This window comes from Leptonychotes weddellii, chromosome 14, assembly GCF_054177405.1.
Source record: "Leptonychotes weddellii isolate Sample4059 chromosome 14, ASM5417740v2, whole genome shotgun sequence".
In the NCBI taxonomy this organism is placed as follows: domain Eukaryota; kingdom Metazoa; phylum Chordata; class Mammalia; order Carnivora; family Phocidae; genus Leptonychotes; species Leptonychotes weddellii.
Genome location: NC_138382.1, coordinates 74,311,242 through 74,338,455, shown reverse-complemented (window position 1 = coordinate 74,338,455; position 27,214 = coordinate 74,311,242). Strand labels below are relative to the sequence as shown.

At 49.1% G+C, this 27,214-nt stretch overlaps 1 protein-coding gene across 1 annotated transcript; it reads right to left on the bottom strand.

Annotated features, from left to right (window-relative positions):
* Positions 1 to 196: 196 nt before the first annotated feature.
* On the bottom strand, positions 197 to 27,214 carry NUP188 (nucleoporin 188). The gene is made up of 36 exons (XM_081803719.1): positions 26,969 to 27,214; positions 25,493 to 25,607; positions 24,644 to 24,844; positions 23,681 to 23,770; positions 20,829 to 20,894; positions 19,743 to 19,862; positions 19,135 to 19,261; positions 17,540 to 17,692; positions 17,231 to 17,357; positions 16,932 to 17,019; positions 16,759 to 16,835; positions 16,077 to 16,191; positions 15,315 to 15,435; positions 15,121 to 15,187; positions 14,063 to 14,191; positions 13,597 to 13,736; positions 12,642 to 12,748; positions 11,131 to 11,337; positions 10,857 to 11,026; positions 10,085 to 10,154; positions 9,615 to 9,682; positions 8,990 to 9,185; positions 6,977 to 7,054; positions 6,596 to 6,681; positions 6,231 to 6,376; positions 5,557 to 5,738; positions 4,170 to 4,370; positions 3,907 to 3,999; positions 3,337 to 3,495; positions 2,994 to 3,131; positions 2,144 to 2,218; positions 1,829 to 2,062; positions 1,562 to 1,693; positions 1,210 to 1,283; positions 944 to 1,073; positions 197 to 809 (listed from the first exon to the last, which is right to left on the bottom strand). Exons 1-36 carry the CDS (start codon positions 27,127 to 27,129, stop codon positions 636 to 638), a joined length of 4,617 nt encoding a protein of 1,538 aa, XP_081659845.1. The 5' UTR covers positions 27,130 to 27,214; the 3' UTR covers positions 197 to 635.

Sequence of the window (27,214 nt, the reverse complement as noted above, 5' to 3'; positions counted from 1 at the left end):
GGGTGAGGGGACGGGAGGAGAGCGGGGCGAGCCAGGGAAGGGAAAATTAAAGTGTCCACCTGGCTCCCCGGGGGGGATGTTAGTGGGTCAACCGTCAATAAATATCCTGCTTTCCCCAAACCTCCGCTCCACTCCCGGGTGCCTGGCCGAGGAAGACTTGCTCGACCCCAGGCCCTGAAGACACATCACCCATCTGTCTATAAACAGCATTTTAATATTTGTATAAATAGACCACAGTATTACCAAAAACTGCAAGAACAGAGCATGGAAAACACCTTCAGACCCGTGCACGCGGCCTCTCCCGGCCGCACAGACGCTGGCTCCCGGCCTCCACTGGGCCAGGGGCAGGTGCAGTGGGGAATGCTTGAGGGAAGGACCACACCCCTGGGACATTTTGAACTTGAGGGCGAGAGTGCAGCAGACTCGTAGCTCCCACCTGGCTGTGGACCTCTTGATCTATTACAAAAATAACGCCAGTGGGTGGGCGGCCGGAGTCAGGGCTGCTGGGGGCGGCGGGAGACAGGTGCTGCTCTCAGTCCCACGTGGGCCGTCGGGCCGGCCGGCAGCACCCCTGCTGCCCGGGGCGCCACGCGGGCTGGCAGGGGGAGGGGGGAGGGGAGGCGCGGGCCGCTGCCCTATCTTTGCACGTGCCGCACAAAGGCCTGCACTAGCTGGATCAGAGGCTCCTGGCTCTCCGGGCCGGCCTTGGAGAGAGAGGACTTGCCCTGAGGTGAGGGCAGGACGCCGGCAGCAGGGGAGCTGGGCGCCCCGCGGCGGAAGTAGCGGGAGAGGCTGGAGAGCAGCGTGCTCTACGAGAGAAAAGGCACGAGATGAGGCCCTGAGCCCTTGGCTGGCCCTGGGAGGCGGGGGGCTGGGTGGGACCCCAACAGGCTCGTCCCCATCAGCCGCCCCCCTCTAGTCCGAGCCCTCTATCCGTCTGTACCAACTCCGAGCTGAGCTCCTGCTTCATCCGCTGTTTGTCCCGGGGATGCACAGCTGGGTCCCTAAGGTAGCGCACCGCCTGGGAGATGAGCAGGTAGAAGCAGTTCTCCATGGTGAACATCAGGAGGGACCTGGGGAGAGGGCAGGGAGGGCTCTGTTGCAGGGAGCCAAGCCGGCCGGCAGGAGGCACACCACCGAGCCAACAGGATGGCTGATCCACGGCAGCCCTGACCCCAGCTCGCATTCTAGAAGGAGGGCTTTTCTTACTTCAGCGTCCTGGTCCCTTCTGCCTGTGTGCTGAGCCCCACAGCCTGGGTGAGGGGCTCCTTTTTCTTGTCCAGCTGGAGGAAGAGAAACAGGGTAAAAAAAAAAAAAAAAGGTAACAGTAATGGGTGTGACTCACTGTGAGCCTCCCACCCGGCAGGTCCTGCACTAAGCAGCGTTCAGCTACCTCACTCGGGCCTCACGACAATCCTCTCGGGGAGGCTCTGTCACACTCGTTCAGGAAGAGAACAGGCTCGGGAGGGCTAATAACGTGCTCGAGGCCAGAGTCAGGCCGCAGGAGACCGGGAGGAAAACTGGAAGCTGAGAGGCCAGAGTCTGACAGCCCCCAACTTACCTCTCCAAGCATGTTGAGGGCCACATTCACTGTGGCCAGAAGGGTCCCGAAGGAGGGGGCCACTTCAGAGTCAAAGGTGGGCGTGGTAAAGCTCAGGGCAAATAGGAAGTTGTATTCGGCGAGGTCCAGGGACTGCAAGGCAAGACGGGAGCAATGTGGAGCCCCGCCAGGACCCCGGACAAGCTCTCAGGACAGAGCGGAGCCCAGGAGAGCCTCGGCAGCTCACCGCGGGGAGGCTGGTGGCCTGGCACTCGGGGTGGCCGGTACCTGATCCAGCAGGATCTGACAGACGTCCGGGGTGAAGTGGCGCAGGGCCGCCAGGGTCCTGCTGAGGATCTTGAGGAGTCCGTACTGGACTGTGTGCAAGGCTCGCTGCTCCGAGGCCTCCGTGTCAGCAGTGGGCTGCTTGGAGGAGGAGCAGGAGGGGGGCGCGGGGGCAGCAGTGGGTAGCCGCTGAACTCGGGGGGCAACAGCCGAGGGGATGCCGTCCCCATTTTTGCTCTGAGGGAGACACGAGACGGAGGTGGAGTCCCGAGACGCCGGGCGAGGCCCCACAGGCAGCCGGGTGGGGAGGGCGCTCACCTGCAGGCAGTGCTGCAGCATCTTGCGGCTGTGCAGGAGGGAGGTGCAGGCCTGGCACAGGTAGCCCAGGCTCACCTGCAGTGGACACGGGGCCGAGGCGGGGGGCGCTCAGCAGCAGCCCGACCGAGCGGGCCCCCCAGAGTCCCGGTGTGCTTCCTCCATCCCTGAGCTCCCACGGTGCTCACCTCCTACATTCTCGGGCTGCAGATCTGACAGCTACTAAGGACGCCTGCCTACGAACTGGGGCAAGAGGGGCCTGGGGGGTTTCCCTGGGACCCAGCTCGAGGTCTAGGACATACGATGGGTCCTAAGTAAACACGTGAGATGGGGAGGAGCGTCCAGCTGCCTCAGTCGGTAGAGGACGCGCTCTTGATCTCAGGGTTGTGAGGTCAAGCCCCACACTGGGCGTAGAGATTGCTTAAATAAACTTTCTTGAAAAAGAAAGAAGATGGGGATCATTTTCCCATTTTACAGAAAAAGAAGGCCCAGAGACTGTGAAGTGACCTGACCAAGGTCAGACAAATGACAGATGCCCGTCTGACTCCAGGACCCGTTCTTTCCCTACCTCCCCTATTCCCTGCTCCGCTGGCCCATCCTTAAGGGATGTGAACCAACGTCTCTAACTGAGCCCAAGTTCTGAAGCTACAAGTCTGCCCTTTACTATGGAAAGAAAACTTCAGCTTCAGAGAAAGCAGCGTGAAGAAACTAAGGCCTGTATTCGCTGAGCAAAACGCCCACGTTCCAGGAACGGGCCTGCAATTCACCAGAGGTGCCCCAGACAGTGCCCACGGCCCCCACACGCAGGTGCTTCCCCAGACCCCCACCCAAGGAGCCATGTCTGAGGCCCCACCTGGACATCCCGCATCAGCTGAGGCAGGTGGAAGTGCCATTCCTTCATGAAGTTGGAGAGCTGCAGAATGAAGCCCACCGTGTGGTCAGCCTCCTCCAAGCAGGCCAAGCTCTGCACTGTCCTCACCGCACTGAGGCACTGGGAGGGAGAGACGGAGGGGGAGCGGGCTGGATCAGGGACCTAACCCACCTGCTCTTGCCCTTCTGCTGGGAGGACAGGTCCTGAGCGCACAAACGCAGAGGTGATGGCACAACAGGTATTATGCCTAAGAAGTTTCTGTATGGCCCAGACCGCGCCCCCATTACCCTGAGCCTCCACCCGTATGATGCTGGCAGCCCCTCACCTGTAAGGTCCGCTCCTGGTGAACCCCCACAAAGTCCAGGGCCTCGGTCAGGAAGTTGTAGCGCAGAGTTTTGAGGAGCCGCTCCATCAAAGACATGGATAGGCGGTAGACCCCTGGCCAAGAGGGGGCATCCACGGACTTCCGAGAGGTGCTAGGGGTCTAAGACACAAACAGCACACAAGACCAGGACACACACTGCTGAATCCAGCCGGCAGGCGCAGCAGGGCCTCCTTGTGACACAGCAGCTAAGGCAGCCGGGCTGCTTGGAGGAGAAAACCCGGAACGGCCACGGCCACGGCCTGGTGACCAGCAGAGCCCCAGGGGCCCTAGGCCGGGGACTGCAAGGGAAGAGCACTCGGCAGAGATGTAAGAACCCTGGGTTCTAGACTCAGGTCGGCCACTAACTAGCTAGGAATCGGGGTGGGGGCAGGGAGGAGTCCACACCATCAGTGCATCGGACAAGCCTCTGAAGAGCCATTCCTGGGCGAGTAGAAGACCAAAGGCAGGGAGGCTTTCCCACTGCAACTGCGGTCCGGCACCGGCCCAGGCCCCCCGGCTCACGGCACTCACCTGCACCGTCCCGTTGGAGCTAAGCTGGTACACACTCAGGAGGGGCAGACAGATGCTCTGGGTGATGCCGGCTCCAGCTACTGCCGTGGCTCCCTGGAGGGAAAGGCCAGGAATGAGGTGGCACTTCCCCAGCCCCATCACTCCTGGGACCTGTCCCCTGCAACCACCCTGCCCAGGGGCAGCTGGCACTCTCGGGCATACCAGAGCTCCTGGGACCATCACACGCAGGGCAGCTCCCTTCCGGCCCTGGGCTTGCCCCCTACCTGCTGAGTGCGGGCCAGAGTGAGGAGCAGGTGCAGCGAGGCCTCGGTGAAATGCAGGTTCTGCTTCATGCGCAGGCTCACCTCCAGAGTGGTGAAGAGGGTGGGCAGGATGGGGAGCCTGCGAGTCACCTGGAGCCACGAGTCCCCATCCTCATCCACCTCACACAGCTCCTTGGCCAGGTGCAGGCCCAGGACACACACCTGCCGGGGCCCAGGGGCAGAGATGGGCAAGAGGGAAGAAAGCAGTGCAGGGGGGAAAAGGAGGAGGACGAGGAGGACAGGCAGCCCTGCACCGGGCCGTCCCAACCCTCACTTGGGTCACACACGTCTTCAAGTGAGCTGGACTCGAACAACTTGAGGTCTCTCCTGACCTGCTGGGTTCCTGCGTCCCCTCACAGGGCACAGCGACTCCATCCTCGCTAACGAGCCACCCCCCCAGCGACGGTTCTCGACTCCTCGCTCTCCCCTTACCAAACTTCCCAATTCACACCTGCTCACTGCACCCTCTGCCCCTCTTGCTGCACCACTGCGCCCGCCTCCCAGGTGGTCCTCCCTCGCCCTCCCTTGCCGTCTCCAATGGATTCTTCATACTAGTGACTTTTCAAGCTTATTTTTGACCATAACGGCACAGTAATAAATACTTTTTACACCTTGTCCCCGTATACACATGCTGATGTATTTTCCTACCCTCCATCCTGCAAAGCACACTGAACTTTCTTTTACGGTTTATCCTACTTCATTAAAAAAATACTGGTTGTAACCAAATGAGCTCAGTTTGAGACCCACTATAGTAAGTCATGACCCAGTTTAACAAATGCTCTTCTATAGCGCATCCAGGGTGATCTTTCCAGAGTCCAAATCTGATCATTTCTCTCCCTTGCTTTTACTCCTTGAGTCCTTTCCTCCTTCACTTGCAACCCAGATCAAAGATGCTGCTAAGGCTGCTGGTCATCCCGCCCCCCCACCGCGCTCCAGCCTCACCCCAGCCTCTCCTCCAGGGACCAGGGGACTCAGACCATGGCTCACCAGCCCTGTTCTCGCTCCCAAATCTTCCCTGCTCCCCGTGCCTGCCTGGCTCTGCCCATGCTTTAAGTCACGGCTGAAAGGGTGGTTTCTTGCTGAGTCCCTGGGTTAGGTGAGAACCCCAAGCTGTAGGTTCTCCTGGCATTTCTCCCGTGTGGGACTCGCCACGATGGAATCCCGACACATCTCTGTGTCGGCTCAGCTTTGTTAACGTCCTCCGCCAGGCTTCGAACTCTAAGTGCAGTGACTACGCGTCTTGTTCCCTAATCACCCCCGGGGCCTGGCACCGAGCAGGCAGGCAGGCAGCTTGTACTTGCTGGATGTGCGAGGGCAGGACACACTACTCCCCAGGGCGCTCCCTCACCCCGTCACGCTGGTCCTTGTGCCGCAGCCGCCAGCAGTCATCAGTCTCCATGCTGTCCTTGTCCTCTGCAGCACCACCCGACATCAGACTATGGCGGGTCTGGTCGAAGAGAGCAATCACCTCTTCTTGGAGGGTCTCACAGACGTTCAGCACCAGCTGGGAGTACTGGGGGATGTCACTCACTGCAGAGCACAGGCAGGGAGGGACACGGTCATGCTCACCATGTCAACTCTCAGGGCACACCGACGTCCCCTCCCCAGATGGGCAGAGAATGTATGGTGCTGAGAGGAGATCTGCCCGGGCTGTGGGACAGATGGGAGAGAAAAAGAGTGTTTTGTTTCTTGTGTTTAAAGATTTATTTATTTTGAGAGAGAGAGAGCACAAGCAGGGGGGAGCAGCAAAGGGAGAGGGAGAAGCAGGCTTCCCCGCTGAGCAAGGAGCCCGATGCGGGGCTCTATCCCAGGACCCTGGGATCATGACCTGAGCTGAAGGCAGATGCTTAACCAACTGAGCCACCCAGGCGCCCTGAAAAAGAGTTTCGTTGACATGTGTTCCAAGACTGTCAGCTCAAACCACACAGCAGAAATGTGTGGCACAAAACCAGATGAAGGCCCGCCTGGCCGGCTGTCCGTGGGGCGGGGAGACCGCTGTCCCCACTCCCCTCTGCCCCTCACCTCTCATCTCCTTCATCTGCAACACTGTGATGAACGCCGAGAACACCTTGGCCTTGGTCTTCTCCATGAGCTGCTGGTCTGCCTGCAGTACTCCTTCTAGAATCTCCGTCAAGGGCCCAAGGATTTCATCTGCAGACCCTAACTCCCTAGAAACAATAAGGGGCAGAGAGGGAGGGAGAACACACCCCACGTAAAGGCAACAAAATGCCCCTGCTTCATCTCAGGAGGCCCGCCAGGCAGCCTGTCTAGCCCCCATCTGTTTGCTAGGTCAGACCCGTTCCACACCCGTTTTCTCCCCTTCAGGAAAGTGAAGGGTCAGTAAAGAGGGGAGGGCAGGCCCCCCACCCCCCCGGCACAGTGCTCACCCCTTCCACTGCCGGAGAAGGATGAGCAGCAGAGTGCACATCATGGAGCCGAGGCGGAGGCAGTTCACGGAGGCTGGCACCAGTAGCTGAGGGGAGACAGCCGACCGCTCAGAAGTCGGGTTTCCTGTGAGCCGCCATGGCTGGAAGATCTGAGCTCCGCCCACAGGACCCCCTTTCAGCCTCCTGCCTTTCTTTCCCAGCAGCGAGCTCACTGGCCTGGGCCAGAGGTGCGAGCCCATGGAGTGGCACTGCAGCCTCAGGCCTCCCAGGCCGCCCGAGCCCCTTGGCCCGACTGCTGGGCAACTACACACTCATGAGCTGCTCCTGGGCTCTGGGGACCTTCTCCTTAGAAGGAATGTGGAATCTCCCAGACACACTTACTAAGGCTTTGGTCCCATCAAGCACGTCAAGAAAGAGCTGGCTACGCACCGCACGGTCTGTCAGGTGCATTACCTCCGCCTACAAAGGAACAGGAAAAAAATGACATTGGGGAAAATTTTCTAGACTTTAGAAGCCACGAAATGTAGGGTCCTCTGTCAGGCAATTAGCCACTGGTAAGTCACAGTCTTCCTAATTGTCTCCCTGCTGTTTCTTTGTCCACCCTGAGATGTGGTCAAAATCGGGTCAGGTTCACCTCCTCCTCCTGACGATGTCCCTCTTCTGCTCAGACCCTTCAAAGGCTTCCTTCCCAGTGCTCTGGAAATACAAACAAGGCCAAGAGACCCCCCGCCCCCGAATCTGGTGCAAAGGATTCCAGTATCACTCCCACTTGTGCTCACCCCATTCTGGCCCTCCCAGTCTCCTTAGCTACCAAGAGCTACCAAGCTCTTTTCCACTCTGGACCCTTGTACATATGATACCAATTGCCGAGACTACTCTTTCCCACAGGCTCTCTGCCTGGAAAGCGCCTCTGTATATTCGGTCTCAGCTTGGCCACCGCCTCCGCGGAGACAGCCTCTCTGACGGCTCCTATCCTACTCAAGTGCTCACTACCCTAGCATCCTGATTATTTCCTTCCTAGTGAATTATCACCTCAACCTACATTTCTTTAGGAATTTGTTTACCATTTGCTTTCCTCGTGGGCCACTCTCCACAAGATCAAAGACCTTATCTGCTCTATTCACTGCTGTATCCCCGAGTGCCTGACACATGGTGACCATTCTGTTAATACCTGTTAAATGAATAAGTGAACGGTCAGGATCCTAGACTGAATCAGATAGTTCTCCTAAGAGGAAAGAGGATGGCAGGACTTTCGGAGCTACAATTCAAGAACTGCTGCCTATCCTGTACCGCCTGGGAACATAGTTAAGAAGACTGTCCCAACTTTGGGTGGTAACGGACGGTCACCAGACTTATCGTGGGAACCCTTTCATGGTGTATAAAAATACTGAATCATTCTGATGTCCACTTGAAACGAACAGAACATATGTCAATTATGCTTTAATTCAAAAAAAAAGAGCTGCTGCCCAGCTAAGGCCTAAAGGCAGGTGACACACAGGCTACCCGAGCAGGAATCGAGCATTCCCCAGAGACCGCCTTGCCCTCTGCTGTGTCTGTAGTCTCTGGGGCCGCAACCACAGTGACACAGCAATGTCCCAAGGTCGTGAGCAGTCTGGTACAGGGAACGAGTCACTTGTGGAAGATATAAGAGTACGCTTGGAAAAAAAAAAAGAGTACGCTTGGAACAAAGGACATCCATTAAGCCCAAGTTATTCATGAAGTCAAGATATCAATCTGGATTCCCCAAGGAGGAACAGTTCAACACTAAGTCCACACTGCACAACATGACGGGGTGAAACCACACACACACGCAGACACACAAAGAAAAAGTGCAGACTCTTCTCAAATGCTAACTCTCTCTCTAAAAACCAACTCTCAGTAAACATAGCACACAGATAATGCCTCTGTTCTTTTTCTAAGACCAGGAAACGCAGTTTCTAGAAGCAATGAAAACAAACTGCTCTCTAGAGAGGGTGCTGCTGCAGCTGCCCCAGCTGCCTGCTGACCAGTCCACAAATATTTACCTAGTACGCACAGGTCACACACCTGAGCGTGTGACATGACATGTGCAGGAGAAGCAGATGGAGGAAGGGGGCCCCTGAGACCCATCCAGGGCTGCAAGGGCAGCTCCAGGAGGCTTTTATGAATGTCGCAAAAGATTGTAAATCACTTCTCTGCATTTTTCTTCAGGGTCCCTTGTTGCATCCAACATCCTGAACAGCCCACAGAAGCCCCCATCTATTGGCACAGAACTGTTACACTGTAGCTGTCAGGGAATATCCCTGGTTCATCCTTCATCCCAAGGGGCTGTATCTGTTAGGCATTCCGGCACACAGTTGTATGAAAGCCACTCCAGTGAATACCCAAGTGAAAACCACTCCAAGAGGCTCTTACGTGACTGGTGGCAATGATGAGGAGCATCCTCCAGGCGGAGACCAGCATCTGATACTCCACCAGGGAGGTGCAGCTGCTGCCCTCTGTGTCGGCTGTGTGAACTGCCAATGACTTGACGTAGCCTGACCAGTAGGCAAAGCGTTTCTCGCTGGAAAATTTCTTAAGCGTATCTTTTAATGACTGATCTAATGAGCCCCTAGAGTGTCAAGAAAAAACAAAACCTACAGTTACGTTTTGAAAACGGATGGAAATGTGATGGGCACAGACCCCTGTCCAGGCAGAGAAAGCGACCTCACTTGGGCTTAAAGGCAGACGGCTCCAGTCACCTCCACTGTGTGGGGCTCATACTTCTTGCTCAACATAATGGGTTAGGTTGAGGCCTTTTCCAGGATTCCTCCTCCATAAAATCCCAGGCACATGGAGTTTGCTTCACAATAACTCTCTCTGACAATCATAAATGCCATCAATGGACCGGCCAGGGACACAACTCAGCGGCCCTCCATAAATGGCTCCAAACCAGCTCTCTCCTCTGTCTTGGCTCAAAGAGCCATGCACCCAGTGGCAGGCCATCGCGCACCCCTCACCCAAACCTTAAATTAAAATCTCAAAAGGGGAAAGGACTCACTTAACTACATAGTATATCTCCAAGCAAATTATCTTCATGATGAGGGCACAGGTTTCCAGGATGCTGGGCTGTGGAGGAGGAGAGCAGAGCAGACATCAATCATGAGGAGAGCCTCTTCCCTGGTGTCCCCGACGATGGAACAGAGCAGGGACCTGATACTTGGAAAACAAGGAAGCCCAATTTCTATCGGATGTGAATGGGCATCTGCAATGTCGGGTCCACAGGGTCTCCAAGTGAGCGGAGAAGACCACAGAGCCATCAACACAGAGCAGGGCATGCCACTTCCCTTCCCAAGCGAGACATATCAAAGGGAGAGGAAGCAAACACGCCTCTGAGAAAGAAATTTCCAGTGAAGAAAACACTCTCGTTGCTTAATGAGGGGATGCATCATTTCCTACATCTCAGTCTCACCGCCTAGCCTGTCCTCCCAGGGACTCTCCTCCCCTGTCCCACCCTTCACCCTGGCTTACCTCAGAGGTTTCTGAGGGAGGAGAAAGGGTTCCAAACAGTGGACTGGTTAAATTCTCCCAAAACTTGGGTCTGAAAGGAAAATACATTTGGAAATCATACTTTTCTCACGCAGGCCTTCCCGAAGTTCTGTCCACCCGCTTCGGCTGGTTACTTGTCCGTACTGTACCCATCTCAATCCTAACATGAGTCACCTGCACCTACATAAATGTAACTGGTTCCACAGATAAAATTATGTTTTCCTGTTAAGAAGCACAATTGTATGTATGTTCTAGAGTTGACCAATAAAAATTCTGATTTGTGCCACCATACACTTTTCCCAGAGCCCCACAAAGAAGAGAGTGGGGAAGGAATAAGGACGCAGACTCCCGTGGTCAGCCTTCTGAATGTCCCTTCCCTTCGTGCAAACAGGGTCCTGGAGAATAGGGGGTTTCATTCAGTTCAAGGACTCGAGCAAGCCACTCTGATCTGAAGCTACTGTTTCTCAAGAATGATGGATTTTGAAGGGGTTAGCGAAAAGGGAAGAACGCACAGGCAGGACAAGGAGGGCACCCTCAGATAAACACGTCTCTGCCTTTCGGTAAAGAGGACACGTGCCAGCAGCAGCAGAGAATGACTCAGAGTCACGCTCCCACACAACAAACCAGCCCCTAAGCACTTCTCGTGCGTCGGCCAAGTGAGCGGTCACAACGAACCTCACAAGTATAAACTACTGTTACTCCCGTTTTGCAGACACGAGGCTTGGAAGGCAATCCCTCCCGGAGTCAGACTCACTTGGTTCTGAGGACCAGCATGGCACTGTCCCGCCGGTCCTGCCACAGGGCGTGCAGGAAGGCAATGGCTGCCCGATGCAGCAGGGGCGGACACCAATAGCGGTCCTGCTGCTGGGAATCAATCAGCTCCAGCACCGCGTGGAGGCAGCTCCACACGCCAAGGCTGAATTCCTGCAAGAGGGCCAAGCGAGAGTTCAGTCCCTCAGCCTCCACCGGCCAAGCGCACCCTCCTCCCAGGGAGCCGCCTCCCAGCTTCATCCCAGGCGCGGGCTCACCTTGGAGCCATCGCTGCCATCCTTCACCTCCAGATTCAGAAACAGCTCGATGAGGCCTGGCTGAGTTTCTACCGCAACTGTGAGGAACTCCAGAATCATGACTTTGATGCGCATGTCCTCAATCTTGCTCTGCAGTCGGGTCAGGAAGGCATCTCGAATGGCAGCCGCATCGTTGCCGAGGCAGGCATATACTGACATAGGGGCCACCTGGTGGAGACCCAACACACAGACGTAGAGCTCTACGTTCAGAAAAACCTTGACAAGCTCCTGCAGAAGGGTACTGGAGAACTCGAAGAAAACACGCAGAAAGGGAAACATCCAGATGTACAGCTCCGGGTTAGAAGGGACATTGCGTCAAACTACAGTACAAAACGCCCACCGATTCACAGAAGAAATAGTAATCAACATAAAAATATGCACGACCTCTCTCGTGGTTAAAGAAATGCAAGGTAAAAAACAAGATGAAAAAACTGATGGGGATACAAGACTTGGTGTTATGAGTACAAACTGTCGGGGCGCCGGGCTGGCTCAGCAGGTGGAGCGTGCAACTCCTGATCTTGGAGCAGTGGGTTCAAGCCCCACGATGGGTGTGCAGATTATGTTTAAAAAAAAAAAAAGAGCATAAACTGTTACAATCCTTTATGGAGGACAATTTAGAAATGTCTAAAAATTTTAAATGTTCACTAATACCTAATTTTTAGGAACTGAAAACAGAAGTTTATGGAACTCTAGGGACAACAGTCCTGCAGCACTGCCTGTAATAGTGGAAGATAAAAAAACAGCCCAAATCAATTAGGATGCGTCCATTCTGGGGCACGCCATGTAAGCATCAAAGACAATAAAGTAGCCCAAATGTGCCCATGTGGAAAGACTGCAAGATCTGATGTTCCGTGAAGAAAGCTAGTCATAAAACAGTATGTATGAGGCCATTCTACTTTTGTAAAGAACACACCAAACATCCTTTAATACATAAGCACAGATAAAAAGAAATCTGCCTGGGTGGCTTAGTCCGTTGAACGACCGACTCTTGGTTTTGGCTCAGGTCATGATCTCAGGGTTGTGAGATCGAGCCCCACATCGGGCTTTTTTTTTTTTTTTAAAGATTTTATTTATTTATTCGAGTGAGAGAGAATGAGAGATAGCGCGAGAGGGAAGAGGGTCAGAGGGAGAAGCAGACTCCCTGCTGAGCAGGGAGCCCGATGTGAGACTCGATCCCAGGACTCCAGGATCACGACCCGAGCCGAAGGCAGTCGCTTAACCAACTGAGCCACTCAGGCGCCCCGCATTGGGCTTTTTAACCTGCTTGGGATTCTCCCTCTCCCTCTGCACATCACCCCCCACGCCCCCGGTTCATGCACACGCTCGCAAGTCGCTCTCTCAAATAAATAAATAAACAAAATCTTTAAGAGTCAGAGAAGTCCAAGTTAGCTGTTTCTCTTGAAAGAAGTCAGGAGCAGTCTCAAGCACGAAGTCAGCTTTCTGGGGCTTTGCCTGATTAAGTGGGAACCTACCGTGGCCAGACGTTTCAGCAACTGGATGGCAAGACGTGGTAAAGCAGGATCATGTTTGTGGTAGATGTATTTGGCAAGAACAGCAATGAGGTTGTTCCCATGGGCACCTGAAGAAGCACAGGAAACAGGTTAGACATCAAGTGTGTCTGAGTCAAGCTCCTAAGAGAGGCTGTCAGTCACAACGGCCTACACACGTGAGGGATTTTACTGCCCTCAAGTACTGGGAGGGCCAGAGCAAATCCAGGTGGCCATACCGTTGTTTTTTGTTTTTTTTTGTTTTTTCCATAGCCAAGGGGATACACAGGATTTGGAGGTAAATAGCCAATCCAATTCATTAAGAGCAGCAAGAGAGACATTTTGAAAACAACAGATTGTCTCTTAACAGGTTAGAAAAAGACATCACACTGAAGAACTGCACTGAAATGCAAAAATTATCAAAATCCCAAAATGATACAAGTAGAATAGGTCTTAGACATTACCCAACCACCTACTTAAAAGTGAGGAAACAGGGTCCCAAAGGGATTAAATTAATAGTGTAAGGCCAAAGAGTCAAACAGTCAATATTTACCACAAACTTTTCTCCATGATTCACAAGTAGTAATCTTACCTCCATTGTAATCTGATAAGGTAGGTACTACTATTATCCTCATTTTATAGACGAGAAACACGAGGCACAGTTGCTTAATAATGAGCCCAAGGTAACATGGCTGATTAGAGCCACAATTTGAAGCCAGGCAGTCTGACTGTGAACACGGATTCTTTACTATTCTGTCATCAACAGGAGGCAGAAGTGAAGGACATTCCAGCCCTTGTTTCTAAGTCCAGGATGGGAGCTGGTGATCATTCCCACATTCCCTCCAGGAATTAGTCAGAAAATACTGCTGGCCTCTAACAACACAGCCTGAAGTATGTCCTTGTGGGTAGAAGCACTGCTGGTCGGAAGAGCAATACATACCATGCTGTGTGAGAGCCTGTTCCAGGGGGGACACCACATTAGAAGGCGGTTTCAGCCGAATAACATTGTTGGTGACGGAGAATGCCAGTTTCACTGTCTTGATCAGCAGCTGGCCCTGCCCCTGGCCCTCTGCCCCATCACTAGGGTGCCAAATGGAAACCAAAGTTGATTCAGACAACAGGACTTCATTTGCAACATATGTGCTCTCATGAATTAGATTCCCAACAATAATCCCAGAGTTCAACAGCTTCTGTTAGAGGCCCCAGTCCAAACTAAGAGAGAGGAGGAGCAATCAACTCCCTTTGCTATGTGCCAGTCTACACAGCAGCCACTAGGGTACAGAAAGGCTACGTCCTCGGGGAAACAAGACTGTCTTTAAAAAGCCACCACACATTAACTTACACTGGAATTCAGAGAACATGCAGGCACAATAAAGATAAATGGGGAAGGGGAGAGGGAGCCCTACCTTCGGGGCTGAGCAGCCATCACCATGTCGATGGTGTCCACACCGACGCCCATGATATTGATCACTGTCTGCCCTGCTTCTGTGTAGGCTAGGCTGCAAATGCAGAGAGACTGCAGGCTGGGGCTGTGACTGCAAGACAGACACGTTCCAAGTTACTAGGGAGCTACCAAGTTCATTACTGGAAGGGAAGGGCACTGTCCAAACTGAACCAACTGGACATCAGTGATACAGAGCAGCTCTCTGCCAGATGAATACACTCTGATCACTTTCCTTAAATAGATTTGATCTTAGGGGAGCCTGGGTGGCTCAGTCAAACGTTTGCCTTCAGCTCAGGTCATGATCTCGGGGTCCTGGGATCGAGCCCTGCGCAGGGCTCCCTGCTCAGCAGGGAGTCTGCTTCTCCCTCTCCCCCCTCCCCACCTTGTGGGTGCACATGTGCGCTTCTCTCTCGAATGAATAAAAATCCTAAAAAATAAATAAAATAAATAGACTTGATCTTAGAAACCACCCTGAAAAGCTATCTTAATGTCTTACCAATTAATGGATATATTTACTGAAGTGAATAATTATTAGTCCATACAATGGACTGCACAGAACCATTAAACAAGACAGATCTGTATGAAGTGGCATGGAAATGAAATTCCAGAGCAGTCAGTACAAGCAGAGGAAAACACAGAGCAGAAAACATACTAACTTCATAGTCATCTCCAAGAAGCAGGTTTAGGAAGGGCGCTATTTCCCAATGAATATTTGTAACTTTTGTCAAGATCATAAAAAACAAATTCTGTGTGTGTGTGTGTGTGTGTGTGTGCACGCATGCACAATCTCACTGGGGGTAAGTTTGTTTCCGCTTCAGTTCTCTTCTCAACCCATAGGGAGAAAGGATACAGTCCAGTGGAAAGCAAATCAGAACCTCAAGAGTACTGAGCTCTGGGCTAAGGCAAACTGAGTTCTCTGGAAAAGGAGGGGGCTCCCCACAGCAGAAGCCCCTGTCTTCCCTTGGGGAGCGGCGGCACCCGGGTGTACCCAGCTCAAGCAGTCACACCCCGCCCCCATACCTGCCGTGTAGGTCTGCCTCGTGGCACAGATTCAGGATCGCATGAATCAGCTCCAGGATCAGGCAACCTGGACTCCAGAAAAGACACAGCAATGATGTGGCCTTGTGTGATGACCCTCACCCCAAGAAAGGGGAAGACAAGATCTCCAGGGAGCCAGGAGTCGCTCAAGTGTTCCCTGCGCACGCCTTCCTTACCAATCTGTTCTCTCACACCATGGGAGTTGTAACGCCACTTGTGATAGCCGGGAAGCATCTCCTTCAGCACAAACATGACACAGGGCACCAGCCCTTGGCTCTGGGTACTTCCCAGCTGCCCCTACAAGAAACCACGCTGTGAGAACTTACACCTTTTAAGTGTCGGCAGGAGGCCAACCTGAAATGTAAACCTAATTCTGTCAGACTCCAAAATCTGTTTTTCAGACTGAGTTGTGACCCGTTAGTGGATTGCGAAATCAGCTTATTAGAAAATATCCGAGGGGCACCTGGGTGGCTTAGTCATTAAGCATCTGCCTTCGGCTCAGGTCATGATCCCAGGGTCCTGGGATCAAGCCCCACATCGGGCTCCCCGCTCTGCGGGAAGCCTGCTTCTACCTCTCCTGCTCCTCCTGCTTGTGTTCCCTCTCTGGCTTTCTGTCAAATAAATAAAAATAAAATCTTAAAAAAAAAAAAAAAAAGAAAATATCCGAATGCCTTTTGCATTGTCAGAGTAGTGCTGAATTGTGAAACTCCGCTTCAGGGGTCCACAAACACATGTGTATACTGAGTCATGATATAAAACATACATATTACCCTGGGCTACAGATAAAGTACCCATTACAGAATCTGGCACATAGTCAATACTCAATACACAGAAACCGTTAATGCCGTAACCTCGGGACAACTGGGGGGCCTGCACAGACATGAGGACTATAGTAGAAGAGAAACTATTTTGGATGATCTCATCTAACCAGCTCTTACCTTGACAAGAGTGGTGATCAAGCGCAGAAAGGCAACAGTGACCCCGTACTCGCCCTGGGGCTGCTCGCTGTTCATCAAGAGGCTTCCGTACCCTCCGGCATTCATCCCCTCCGCACTGGGAGAGAACAGAGGCAGGGGAATCAGGGTGGGGCAATCTCAGGGTTTCCAGAAACTAATCACAGAGCATTCTTGTTATTACCTAGATGGCTTAGGCCCCAAATAGGAAATCTCTGCAAAAGAATTCATCAAATCTAGGCTTTCTACCCAAGGTGAACATTAAGAACATGTTTTATTGATGTACAACCTCAAGAGGTTTAAAGTAAAGAAATCAAATAAACATCCGAAAATATCTTTTTGTCTTACAAGTAAGAGAGGGCAAAGAGAATGCTCAGGTAGGAAAATGGAGCCTGTGTATTAACTGTCCAGCAGGTGAGCTCAAGTACCCATGAAACAAGGAAAGGTACAGAGTGACTAAGAAAGGGAAGCCAAGTCTCTGGATCTAGACACTTCTGGATTCTCTAGGCTGGAGAGTTAACTCCCATGCACCTAGGGTGGTTGCCGCTGGATGAGAAATACATCCATGGGGAAGCTTCTTTAAAAAGAATGAAGCTACTCTGGACCTGAAACGTATCTGGTGCTCCCCGGGAATATGCCCTACCCAACCTAAGAAGACCTGGCTCACCTAATCATCTGACTCATGTTGGAGACCTGGTGGGCCATGAATGGTAAAAAGCCTGTGTGACGAAGATCAGTCCAGACCTGAGAAGGGAAAAGAAGAGCCCAATGTCCACGTGTCTTCAGGTATCCACCAAGTGCACCCTTTTTTGGCTCTTAGGAAGACTTGGTGTCTCTCACCTTTGCTGGATTCCGGGCAGCCAAAACAGTCAAGCAATTGACACAAGAAGCAATGACGTCCACTGGTGGGGAGATCACTGTCGTTAGCCTGGTTGGAGAACAGTGCACTCTACTCGGTAAAATGAATAACATAACTTGTTCCGCCACAAATATTTTCCGGTTCTCTCTGCCCAAGTCCCTCCTCCCAGCAGGGTTAGAAACACAGGAAGGCCCTCAGCTGGGGATAGTATCACGCCAGGGTTTCCCTGAGAGGAACAAGCGTGGACGTTAACCCAGCAGGTGTGTGACCAGATGCTTACCGCTGCAGCAGCATGTAGATGCGGGACGTGATGGGCAAGAGACAGTCTGCTATGGACAGATCTGTGCTGATGACCTTATGGACCAGATCAATGATGGGTCTGACCCGCTGGCAGTGCTGGATGACATCTGTGGGGAAAGAAAGCACATAATTCCTTCAAGATCATGGAATAGTCTCTGAGACCCAGATAAACACTACACTTATCCCAGTCTGGATGGTTTTCAATTTTATCTTGAGATTCTCTGTCTGTCCAAATCTAAGCATGGCCATTTTTCCTTCCCGTAGTCCTGTCTCGCCGAGTGGACCTTACCTGCAGTGGAAACGACATGCAGCAGCATTTCAATCTCGCAGGTAAAGAGGGTCCAGCTGCTGTAGGAGTACTCCCAGCGTACCAGGTAAGCCCTGTCATCCAGCACTACTTGGCCCACGGTGCCCTGAGGTATGCGAAGGTTGGTCTGACCCCCTAAGGGAGAAAGGAAAGGAAATGAGTCTAATATCTGGGAATACAATAGGAAAAAGTGACTCCTACATCAGACACCAATATTTACTCACACAGAGAAGGACACTCTCTTCCTAGTAGCTAACACTGATAGACTGGTTCCACCCAAGTTACAGCATGTGTCAGAATTCCCTTTCTTCTCAAGGCTGAATATCCCACTATATATATGTGCCACATTTTATCAATTTCATCTGTTGGTGGACACTTATTTAAAATTGTTTTTGTAGGGGCGCCTGGGTGGCTCAGTCATTAAGCGTCTGCCTTCGGCTCAGGTCATGATCCCAGGGTCCTGGGATCGAGCCCCACGTTGGGCTCCCTGCTCCGAGGGAAGCCTGCTTCTCCCTCTCACACTCCCCCTGCTTGTGTTCCCTCTCTCGCTGTGTCTCTGTCAAATAAATAAAATCTTTTTTTTTTTTTTTTAAGACTTATTTAGTTATTTGAGAGAGCGAGAATGAGAGAGAGTACATGAGAGGGGGGAGGGTCAGAGGGAGAAGCAGGCTCCTCGCTGAGCAGGGAGCCCGATGCGGGACTCGATCCCGGGACTCCAGGACCATGACCTGAGCTGAAGGCAGTCGCTTAACCAACTGAGCCACCCAGGCGCCCAAATAAATAAAATCTTTTAAAAAATTGTTTTTGTATATGCCCTCTTATCTAACAACCCTGCTTTAGGAACCCAGTGTGCTAAAAATAAAAGCACCAGTGTATAAGGGGACATGTACCCAAGGCAGCATTGTTTGTAGTGGCAAAAACCTGACATGGCCTACATGTCCTTTAGAACGAAAAAGATACAAGATTCTGGAACATCCAGAATAATTCTGTAGTTACTAAAAAGAATGGGTCAGATCCGTATATAAGAAAAGCAACCTCCAGGATGAATCTAGGAGAGCGTACACAGTATGTAAAAGGATGCACATCAGTTCTTAACACTGACTACCCAACAGACAAGTCTCAACAGGCGAACTCTGTAAAGTGTAGATCGGTGCCGTGTCTCTTGTTGCAATGAACATGCATTATTTTTTAAATAAAACAATCTTATGATGTATAAAAGGGAGAAATGCACTAAGTTATCAACAAGTATAGTGGAGAGAAGGAACTGCTTTAAAGGCAGCTTGCAAGAGCGCCTGGGTGGCTCAGTCGTTAAGTGTCTGCCTTCGGCTCGGGTCATGAGCCCAGGGTCCTGGGATTGAGCCCCACATTGGGCTCCCTGCTCAGTGGGAAGCCTGCTTCTCCCTCTCCCACTCCCCCTGCTTGTGTTCCCTCTCTCGCTGTGTCTCTCTCTGTCAAATAAATAAAATCTTTAAAAAAAATAAAGGCAGCTTAAAAAAAAAAAAGTTAAAGCAGCAAAGATGAAGCCTAAACGGAGACTGAGTAAAAAGAGCTACTGAACCAGGGTCTCTCCATCTTACCAAGAGGATAAAGGAGTTTGGATGTTTGCCTCCGCCAGAGAGTTCCATCTTCATGGGAGATCACATCATGGGGCTTGTGCTTATAAAGTTCATTGTAGAAAGACATCTTATCCAAGAAACTATACACCTGCCAACATGCAGAAAAAAATCCAGCCACACGTTTACCTGGGGGACGTGGAAGGAGTCCCACGTTCGCTTCTCTGCTCTTTAGCCAGACCATGTATGTGGGGACTCTCGAACTTCGCACGAACCCGCCTCCGCACTCCTTGCCAGCCCTCACCATCCTCTTATGCTGAAGTCGAGGACCCCTCACAGCACAGACAGTTGGCTCTCCTGAACAGTGGGTGTTCACTGCTCAAATGACATTGACTGTGTGGCTTTATTAGGTACTCCCTCCTTGGGTCTACTGTTATTCTCTGCCAATGAGATAGTAAGAAACTGTATTTTGTCCTACTCCCACCGCACCTACAATAGTTACTTAATTTTATAGACTTGAGGCACTATCTCTGGCAACGTTCGTTCAACTTCAGACTAATTCTTGCTGTGGCAGTGGCACCCCCAAAATAGCTCCCACACTCTGAATTCAGGCATCTAACCGAACCACCTACCTTTTTGGCAGTGGACTTCCCTGATACGAGGGCTCGCAGCAACTGTAGGAGAGGGGACAGGAGATGGGGGAACATCCCACAGACACTGTCCAGAATGATCCCAAGCCCGGAGGTTGGCTCCTATGGTGAGAGAAGTCACTGACCTTCATGTTATCCATCGATTAACACATCTCCAGATTGCCTAGCAATCATAAGAAAACCTAAAACCAATCCTTTCCTTCAGGCAGATATCATCACTCCTCCCTAACAATTTAAGACTTCCACATTTCCACTGAAAATGGCTATCAACAGCAGATTGTCAAGAAAAGAGAACACCACTGCCTCCAGTGACCTTTTCCTGGCCATCCTCTCTATCGGAAGACAACGGCGTTCACCTCCTCACGGACATGTCTCCAATAAAGTGAAAAGCACCAAACAACATGCCAGCATTTAAGCCACCACACATGAGCAACAGATCCTCAACCTAAATATTGTTTCATACTGCCTTCTCCCAGAACAGTGTGAGTCGAGGCTGGATAGCAACTCAGGAAGAAGAGGATAAGACATACAGGCCTATCAGTCAGGCCACAGTACCAAAGAGAACAGATTTATTCATCAGCTAGACCCTGGGGCTTCAGGCTGCTGTCCATGTTAAGCCTGAGTATTAGTGAGAAACTGTTCTCTCCAAAGCCAAATTCTTATCTAACCAGTTACAATACTCTGTCAACTCACCCCAATACCACGTTCAAGAGTTACAGTAATACTGGTGTCTGAGACTGTCAATGTGAACAAAAACTTGGTGGGTAGGATAGCGAACATGCTGGTTCATAATACAGGCTACAGACTCAAGTCAGCCAGAACTGCTTCCTGATCCTGGCTGTTTGTCTAGCTACGTGACTTTGGCCAAGTCACTTCACATCTCTGAGCATCACTTTTCCTCATATGCAAAATAGTGATGATAATAATTCTATCTACTTCATAGATTTTTGTAAAGATTAAATGTGAAAAGACATAAATGCTTAATATCAGACCTATCACAAAGTAAGTACTTGATAAATTCTTTTTGCTATAAGAATATCTTAGCATAATTCCCTCTGACACACTTACTGTTCCCCAGAATAGTTCTGGAAGAGAAGGGTCTGCCAGGACTTCACATGCTGTGTCAATTACATCCTGTTGGGGGAGGGGGAAAAATAGCTTATTTTCCCTAGTTGAACCAGTCTTTTCTTTTTTTACTGTATCCTATTCAAATAAAAACACCAACAATACTTTCACATACTATGTCAGAAAGAACCCTGGGTTTAAAAAGTAAGATTATACCCTGTCTAGGGTGTATGTTATAGCTGTTATATGGTGCTAGGCAAGTTAACCTCTCTGAACTTCAAAATCTTTATCTTTATCTATAAAATGGTGATATTACCGCTTCACAGTACCATTGTAAGGACTAAATGAGATAATACATGGAGAAGTGGACTGTAAATGAGAGGAATTACTAGGCTCAGCTAAACTGTTCTCCTAGAGGGCAAGAATAATGCCTTTTTAAGTTTTTGAATCCTCAGCACCTAGCACAGCGCTTGGCACACACGGGGAATGATTTTTTTAAAACAACCCAAGTACTAGGACTCTTGCAGCCCAGATATGTTAATACTGATCCTCCAGGTATATTATGAGGTCCAAATGTGACCAGAATTTTGGCAAAAGATGCAAAGCTTACTCTGTGCCCCTAGAGCTTTGGAAATTGAGTTTTCCAGTTAACACCAATTTCTTTTATAATGGTAAGAAATTTTCATTTTTAGCAACTTTACCAATTTCTTCAATTTCCAAAACAAGTCTTTAAAAATGAATACAATGACTTAGTTATAAAGAACTCCTCAAATAGCACTTTCCACTGCAAGGAACCAGTTCCTTGGAGAAATAGCATATTCCAGGTCTGGGGCAAGACTCTTGCAAGATAATCCTACAATGGTGTGTCGTACAGAAAACAATGGAGTTATCAAAGTACGGAAGCTTTGTGTCAGACACATTCAGAAGCTCATCAAAAAGAGTTCTTACTGGCCAAAGGTGAGGGATTGGAGCATAAGAATAGTAACTGCAGTGGATTAAAACACAGCTAACATGTTTATTTATACCCAGGAATCCACAATGACATGTAAAAATTTAAAAACCTCACTAACCACCTTTACAGGATGGTTGGGAAAACTAGCAAATACAGGAAAATAAGCATGTATAGTATTCTATACCAGAGTATCAGACAGCTAATAGCTAATGAGAGCAAATTTTTTTTTTTTTTTAAGATTTTTTATTTATTTATTCATTAGAGACAGAGAGGCAGAGGGAGAAGCAGGCTCCCAAGGAGCAGGGAGCCCGATGCGGGACTCGATCCCAGGACCCTAGGATCATGATCTGAGCCGAAGGCAGACGCTCAACCATCTGAGCCACCCAGGCGCCCGAGAGCAAATTTTTTTTTAAAGGATTTTTTTTTTTTTTGGAGAACGAGAGAGAGGGGGCACAAGCAGAGGGAGCGGCAGGCAGAGCAAATTTTTTTTTTTTTTTTTAAAGATTTATTTATTTATTTGAGAGAGAGAATGAGATAGAGAGCATGAGAGGGGGGAGGGTCAGAGAGAGAAGCAGACTCCCTGCTGAGCAGGGAGCCTGACGTGGGACTCGATCCCGGGACTCCAGGATCATGACCTGAGCCGAAGGCAGTCACTTAACCAACTGAGCCACCCAGGCGCCCCAGAGCAAATTTTTTTTTGAGGTATAACTCACATATAATGTTACATTAATTTTAGATATGCAACATAATGATCTAATATTTGTATATACTATGAAACCTTTTCTATAGCAACGTTCTAGCCAATAAACAAAAGAGGAAAGATAGAATAGTGCCATTTTGTAACTCCCAAGGAACTAATGGATCTAGACAACCATCATCTAGACATTGATGTGGCATGTGCAGACTAAAACTTGACAGAGCTATCAACCAATAATGTATGGACCTTATTTATTTAGATCCTGATCAAAACAAACTTATAACAAATTTACAACATTTATAAGATAATTAGAAATTTAAATCCTGACTTGTTACTTGAAGATACTGTTTAGATGTGCTAATGGGGGGATGCCTGGGTGGCTCAGTCGATGGGGCATCTGCCTTCGGCTCAGGTCATGATCCCAGGGTCGGTTTTGGGGTCGAGTCCCACATCGGGCTCCTTGCTCAGCAGGGAGCCTGCTTCTCCCTCTGCCTACCGCTCCCCCTGCTTGTGCTCTTGCTCTCTCTCTCTCAATCTGGTATATAAATAAATAAAATCTTTAAAAAAAAATAGATGTGCTAATGGTTGTAAAGTTTTACTAGCTCCTATTCTGGCTCATTGAATATTCATAGATGAAACTAAATGATGTCAGGGATTTGCTTCAAAATAATCAAGGAGGGAAAGAGTATCAAGATCTACTGTCAGTTGATAATTTGGAAGCTGGTGATAGGACTGTTTAAGAGTTTCTTACCTAACTTTGTCTTCTTTGATGTACATTTGAAATGTTTCATGTTTTAAAAATATTGCAGAAGAATATTTATTAGCACCCACAGATGTTTGGGACAGTGCTCTATCCCAAAATGAGACTACAAAGCAGTATATACATTGTGATTCTGTTTTTAGAGAAGAATTATTATATTTTTAACATATATATATATGCAGAAAATGTTTGGAAGGGAACACAACAAAATATTAACAGAGGTTGTCCTGTGTGGTGGGATTACACTTTTTTGTTTTTATCAACACTTTCTGATTTTTTTTTAAACTAATATGTATCATCTGTATATACAATAAATGAAAAGAAACAGCAATAAATTAACACCTGGGGTATGTGGGTGTGTGTGATATCAGTTCCAAAGGGATATCTTAGGGATATGACTGCAAAGCCAGGCAGTGTAGACAGCCTCACAAAAGCCAGATACTGACCTGCTGATTGCCCAGTGTGTGCAGCTCCAGCGAGGTCAGAACGAAAGAAAGGAGTCCATAGACACACATGCATGCAGTGCTGGTGGTACACTGTAAGAGCAAAGGAGTCAGTGACTAATTCTGAATAACAAAACTCTTCCCCCAGATTCAGCATAGTCCTGCACGTTAATATAGTCTCTGTAAACAAATGGGAAGGGAATCCAAGGCTTTGTAATTTTCCTAATTTAGTCCCGAGATCAGGAAGACAAGGGGAGAAATGAGAAAGCAGGAACCATAAATATTACACCACCACCAAGAATAAAACCACATCCAGTCTAGAGAAAGGATAAAGAGTCTCTATGCGCTGATATGAATGATGCAGCTGCTTGAAGGGTCACCAAGATAAATCACCCAGTGCCAGTCGGTGGGGCCTGCTGGCTGAGGTTTCCTGCTCGCATGTCAAAACAAGCTCACTAAACAGTGCCTCTGAAATTAAGCCCCAACACAGGACTCAAGAGAATAGCTAATTCATCCTGCTATGGTTGAATGAGTAAGCTCCCAAAAAAGATTTCTCCAGTCAATGCGGTCAAAGCTACCTTCCAGATTACTGTGCTGGCATAGTATCCTATACTGGCAAAGAGTCAGACACGATGGGTTCAAACTGTACCTACCACTAACTGGCCGTTATTGTTCTGCCAGTAATTTGTGGGCAAATTACATCTCCCTGAGGCTCAATCTCCTAATATGTAAAATAGGATGAAAATCCCTAGTGCAACCAAGTGTTGTGATGAAATAAGAGAAAGTGCAGAAAGTGCTGATAACAGTGTCTAGTCATACTAAATGCTCTACAAAGTTAGAAACAACACTGTCATCATTATCCATGTCACTATCACAATTCTCATTACTACTCTCATGATTCATTAACAAGCCTCTGCCCTGCTTGCTGGCATTCTTACGCTCAGACACCCACAGCCCGAGCCTCACGTCATTTCCCCCACTGGCCAGTGAGCGGAGCAGTCGGGTCAGGTACTGAAATACATTCAGCTGGATGGCTGTGCCACCTATCTTCCGGACAACACTGCTTGTCTCTTCTGGATGCAGGGTATGACGGAGGAGAGCCCAGGCCAAAAGCACTGGGGCGTGATGTGGAATGTCCCCAAAGGTCAACATCAAACGGTCCATATCCTGATGAAAAAAAAAAACAAAAAACAAAACCTCTGTCACTGAAAAGAAAGAGTCAGAGCCCTCCACAGGACCCTTCGTCACATTTGGTATGTCTTCCATTTGCCCACAGTGGTCCCTTGTCCCACTGATATTCTACTCTTCCCCAAACCCCACCACCTCACTAGTAAAACCCTCCATTACTCTTCCCTTTCCCCACATTTTTTCCTTCTAATTTTAAGTAGTCTTAATGTAACATTATAAAACACATGTTCAAATGGAATTTTCTTTAGAAAATTTCCCAATCCTTCTTGAACTTTCTCTGATTATTCCCCACTTTCTATCTAACTGTCATCCCATCTCAATGTGTTTCCCCTGTGCTCTTCTTGCACAAAGTCCATAAATGAAGACAAGCCCTCAGGTTCTGTCCTTGGGCCTCTTTTGTACTGGTACGAACTGTCTGAGTGACTACTCATTCTCACAGACAACTATGACCTATGTGCAGAAAACTGAAATCTGAGATTTCTTCCAGATACAATTAACTTCTTAGCAATGTAGAACCTCAAATTCCACCACAGGAAAAATTTTATGTGGCAGTCTAGTTGAGTGGTTAAAAACATACTCCTAACTACAAATTGTCTAAAAAGAGAAAGGAAGCTATTCCAAGTTCACCTGACAAATAAGCCCATCCTGGGCAAACTGGTGCAGCTCTCTTCTGTCATCCAAAGCACACTTATGCAAGGATTCAATATCCATGCCTTCCACCAGGATAAGGGCACTGAAGTAGCTGGAAAGAAAAATGGTGTCATGGTGTCATATATGCAACTCTGAACCTTGCTGGAGAATAAGGTGAAATGGAAGGCACTTTAATATCAAAAAAATTATTAATGGTTTCTTCTGCATTTTTTTTCCATACTAAGTCTTCTAAACCCTGTACATATTTTACACTTCCAGCACACCTCAATTCGTCCAGCCACATTTAAAGTGCTTGACAGCGCTTGACAGGGGCTTTGCCTGCCAAAGCGCAGATCCAGTACTGAAAGTTTCTACAGCCACCAATTACATGTGACCCAGATAAACCATCTCACCACTCAAGTGTGTATCTTTGTTCAGAGAGGAAAAAGGCCTCAAAATGCAGATCTATCCATTTGAACCACTGTAACATCATCCTTTTTGTTAAACGCAGCTGAATCTCCTCCTCATAGACACAGATGCAAGCAGGCAGTTCACCCCAGAGGATATGCCAAAAGCAGGTAAGAAAATGCTCAACGTCACAGATAACCAGGGAAAGGCAAATCAGTGCAGCAAAAGGGATCAAACTGAGGGGGAAGATAGATAACACGGGTTTACAAGATTGTGGGGAAATTGGTTCTTTCCTCCCACAGTCATGAGCATACATTGGTACGGCCTTTGCGGAGGACAACTTGGCAATATTTTATAACACAAACGCACACACCATTCAACCCAACAACACCATTTCCAGATCCTTTACAGCCATACTCACCCAGATGTACAGACAGGCTTGTAAAGAGTGGTCTTTATAACATTGTTTGAAATATCCAAAATAGCTAACTGCCTACCATTAGTGAAATTGTTAAATAAACATCCATCCCATGTACTAATATGCAGCAGCTAAAAAAACATCCTGAGGTTAAAAAGAGTTCAGGACATCCAGTTATGTGAAAAGTTAAGTCGTAACAAAGTATACGATTTACATCAAAAAACAAAAAACACAAACAATATATTTTTGTATAAATGAAAAAAAGATGTGGATCTATCCATTGCCATAAAATTCAAAGTCCCATAGATGATAACCTCAAAGAGGGCAGGGGACACATTCGCCCTGTTGTCGTCTGAGCATTTGCACTGGCTTACCATAGATGCTCACCAATTTTTTTGTTGAATGGATGAACCTCTTAGATGAAGACAGTAAATACTAGAATGCAATACCTATTTTGAGAAAACAGGCCCTCTAATCCCAGTCTTTACTCCCTGTAAGACCTGGAATGTGGTAGTACATCGATCTGTTTCCCTACCAGCAAATGAAAAGTACATCTAGACGGTCCCCTCACTCATTCACAAGATCACTATAATATCAATGCTCTAAATATTGTACAAATTTTGTAGCCTCAATTCATTCAGACTTACCCAATCCGATCCACGAAAGGATCCATGGTCTCATCCACTAGGTGCCTGTTGGTCTGCCTACTACCAAATCCTTGCTCTTTAAACATCTTGGTTAATGCCAACAGGTCACTAGGTGCCATCTCGAAGTAGGCATAATAAAGGAAAATAATTTCTAGCAGCATGGACTGTTCCCGAAGGCACTGAACAAACCAGCGAGACACCTGGCGCTCAGTCTGCACAACCGATGAAGAAAAAAATGGGAGAAAT

Coding starts and splice junctions, on each gene's coding strand:
- NUP188 (XM_081803719.1), bottom strand. CDS start 27,129: ATGCTGCTAGAAATTATTTTCCTTTATTATGCCTACTTCGAGATGGCA. Junction 15,436..16,076: donor TGATCACCACTCTTGTCAAG/GTAAGAGCTGGT, acceptor GGTTTCTTGTAG/GGGCAGCTGGGAAGTACCCA. Junction 6,682..6,976: donor TTGATGGGACCAAAGCCTTA/GTAAGTGTGTCT, acceptor GTCTCCCCTCAG/CTACTGGTGCCAGCCTCCGT.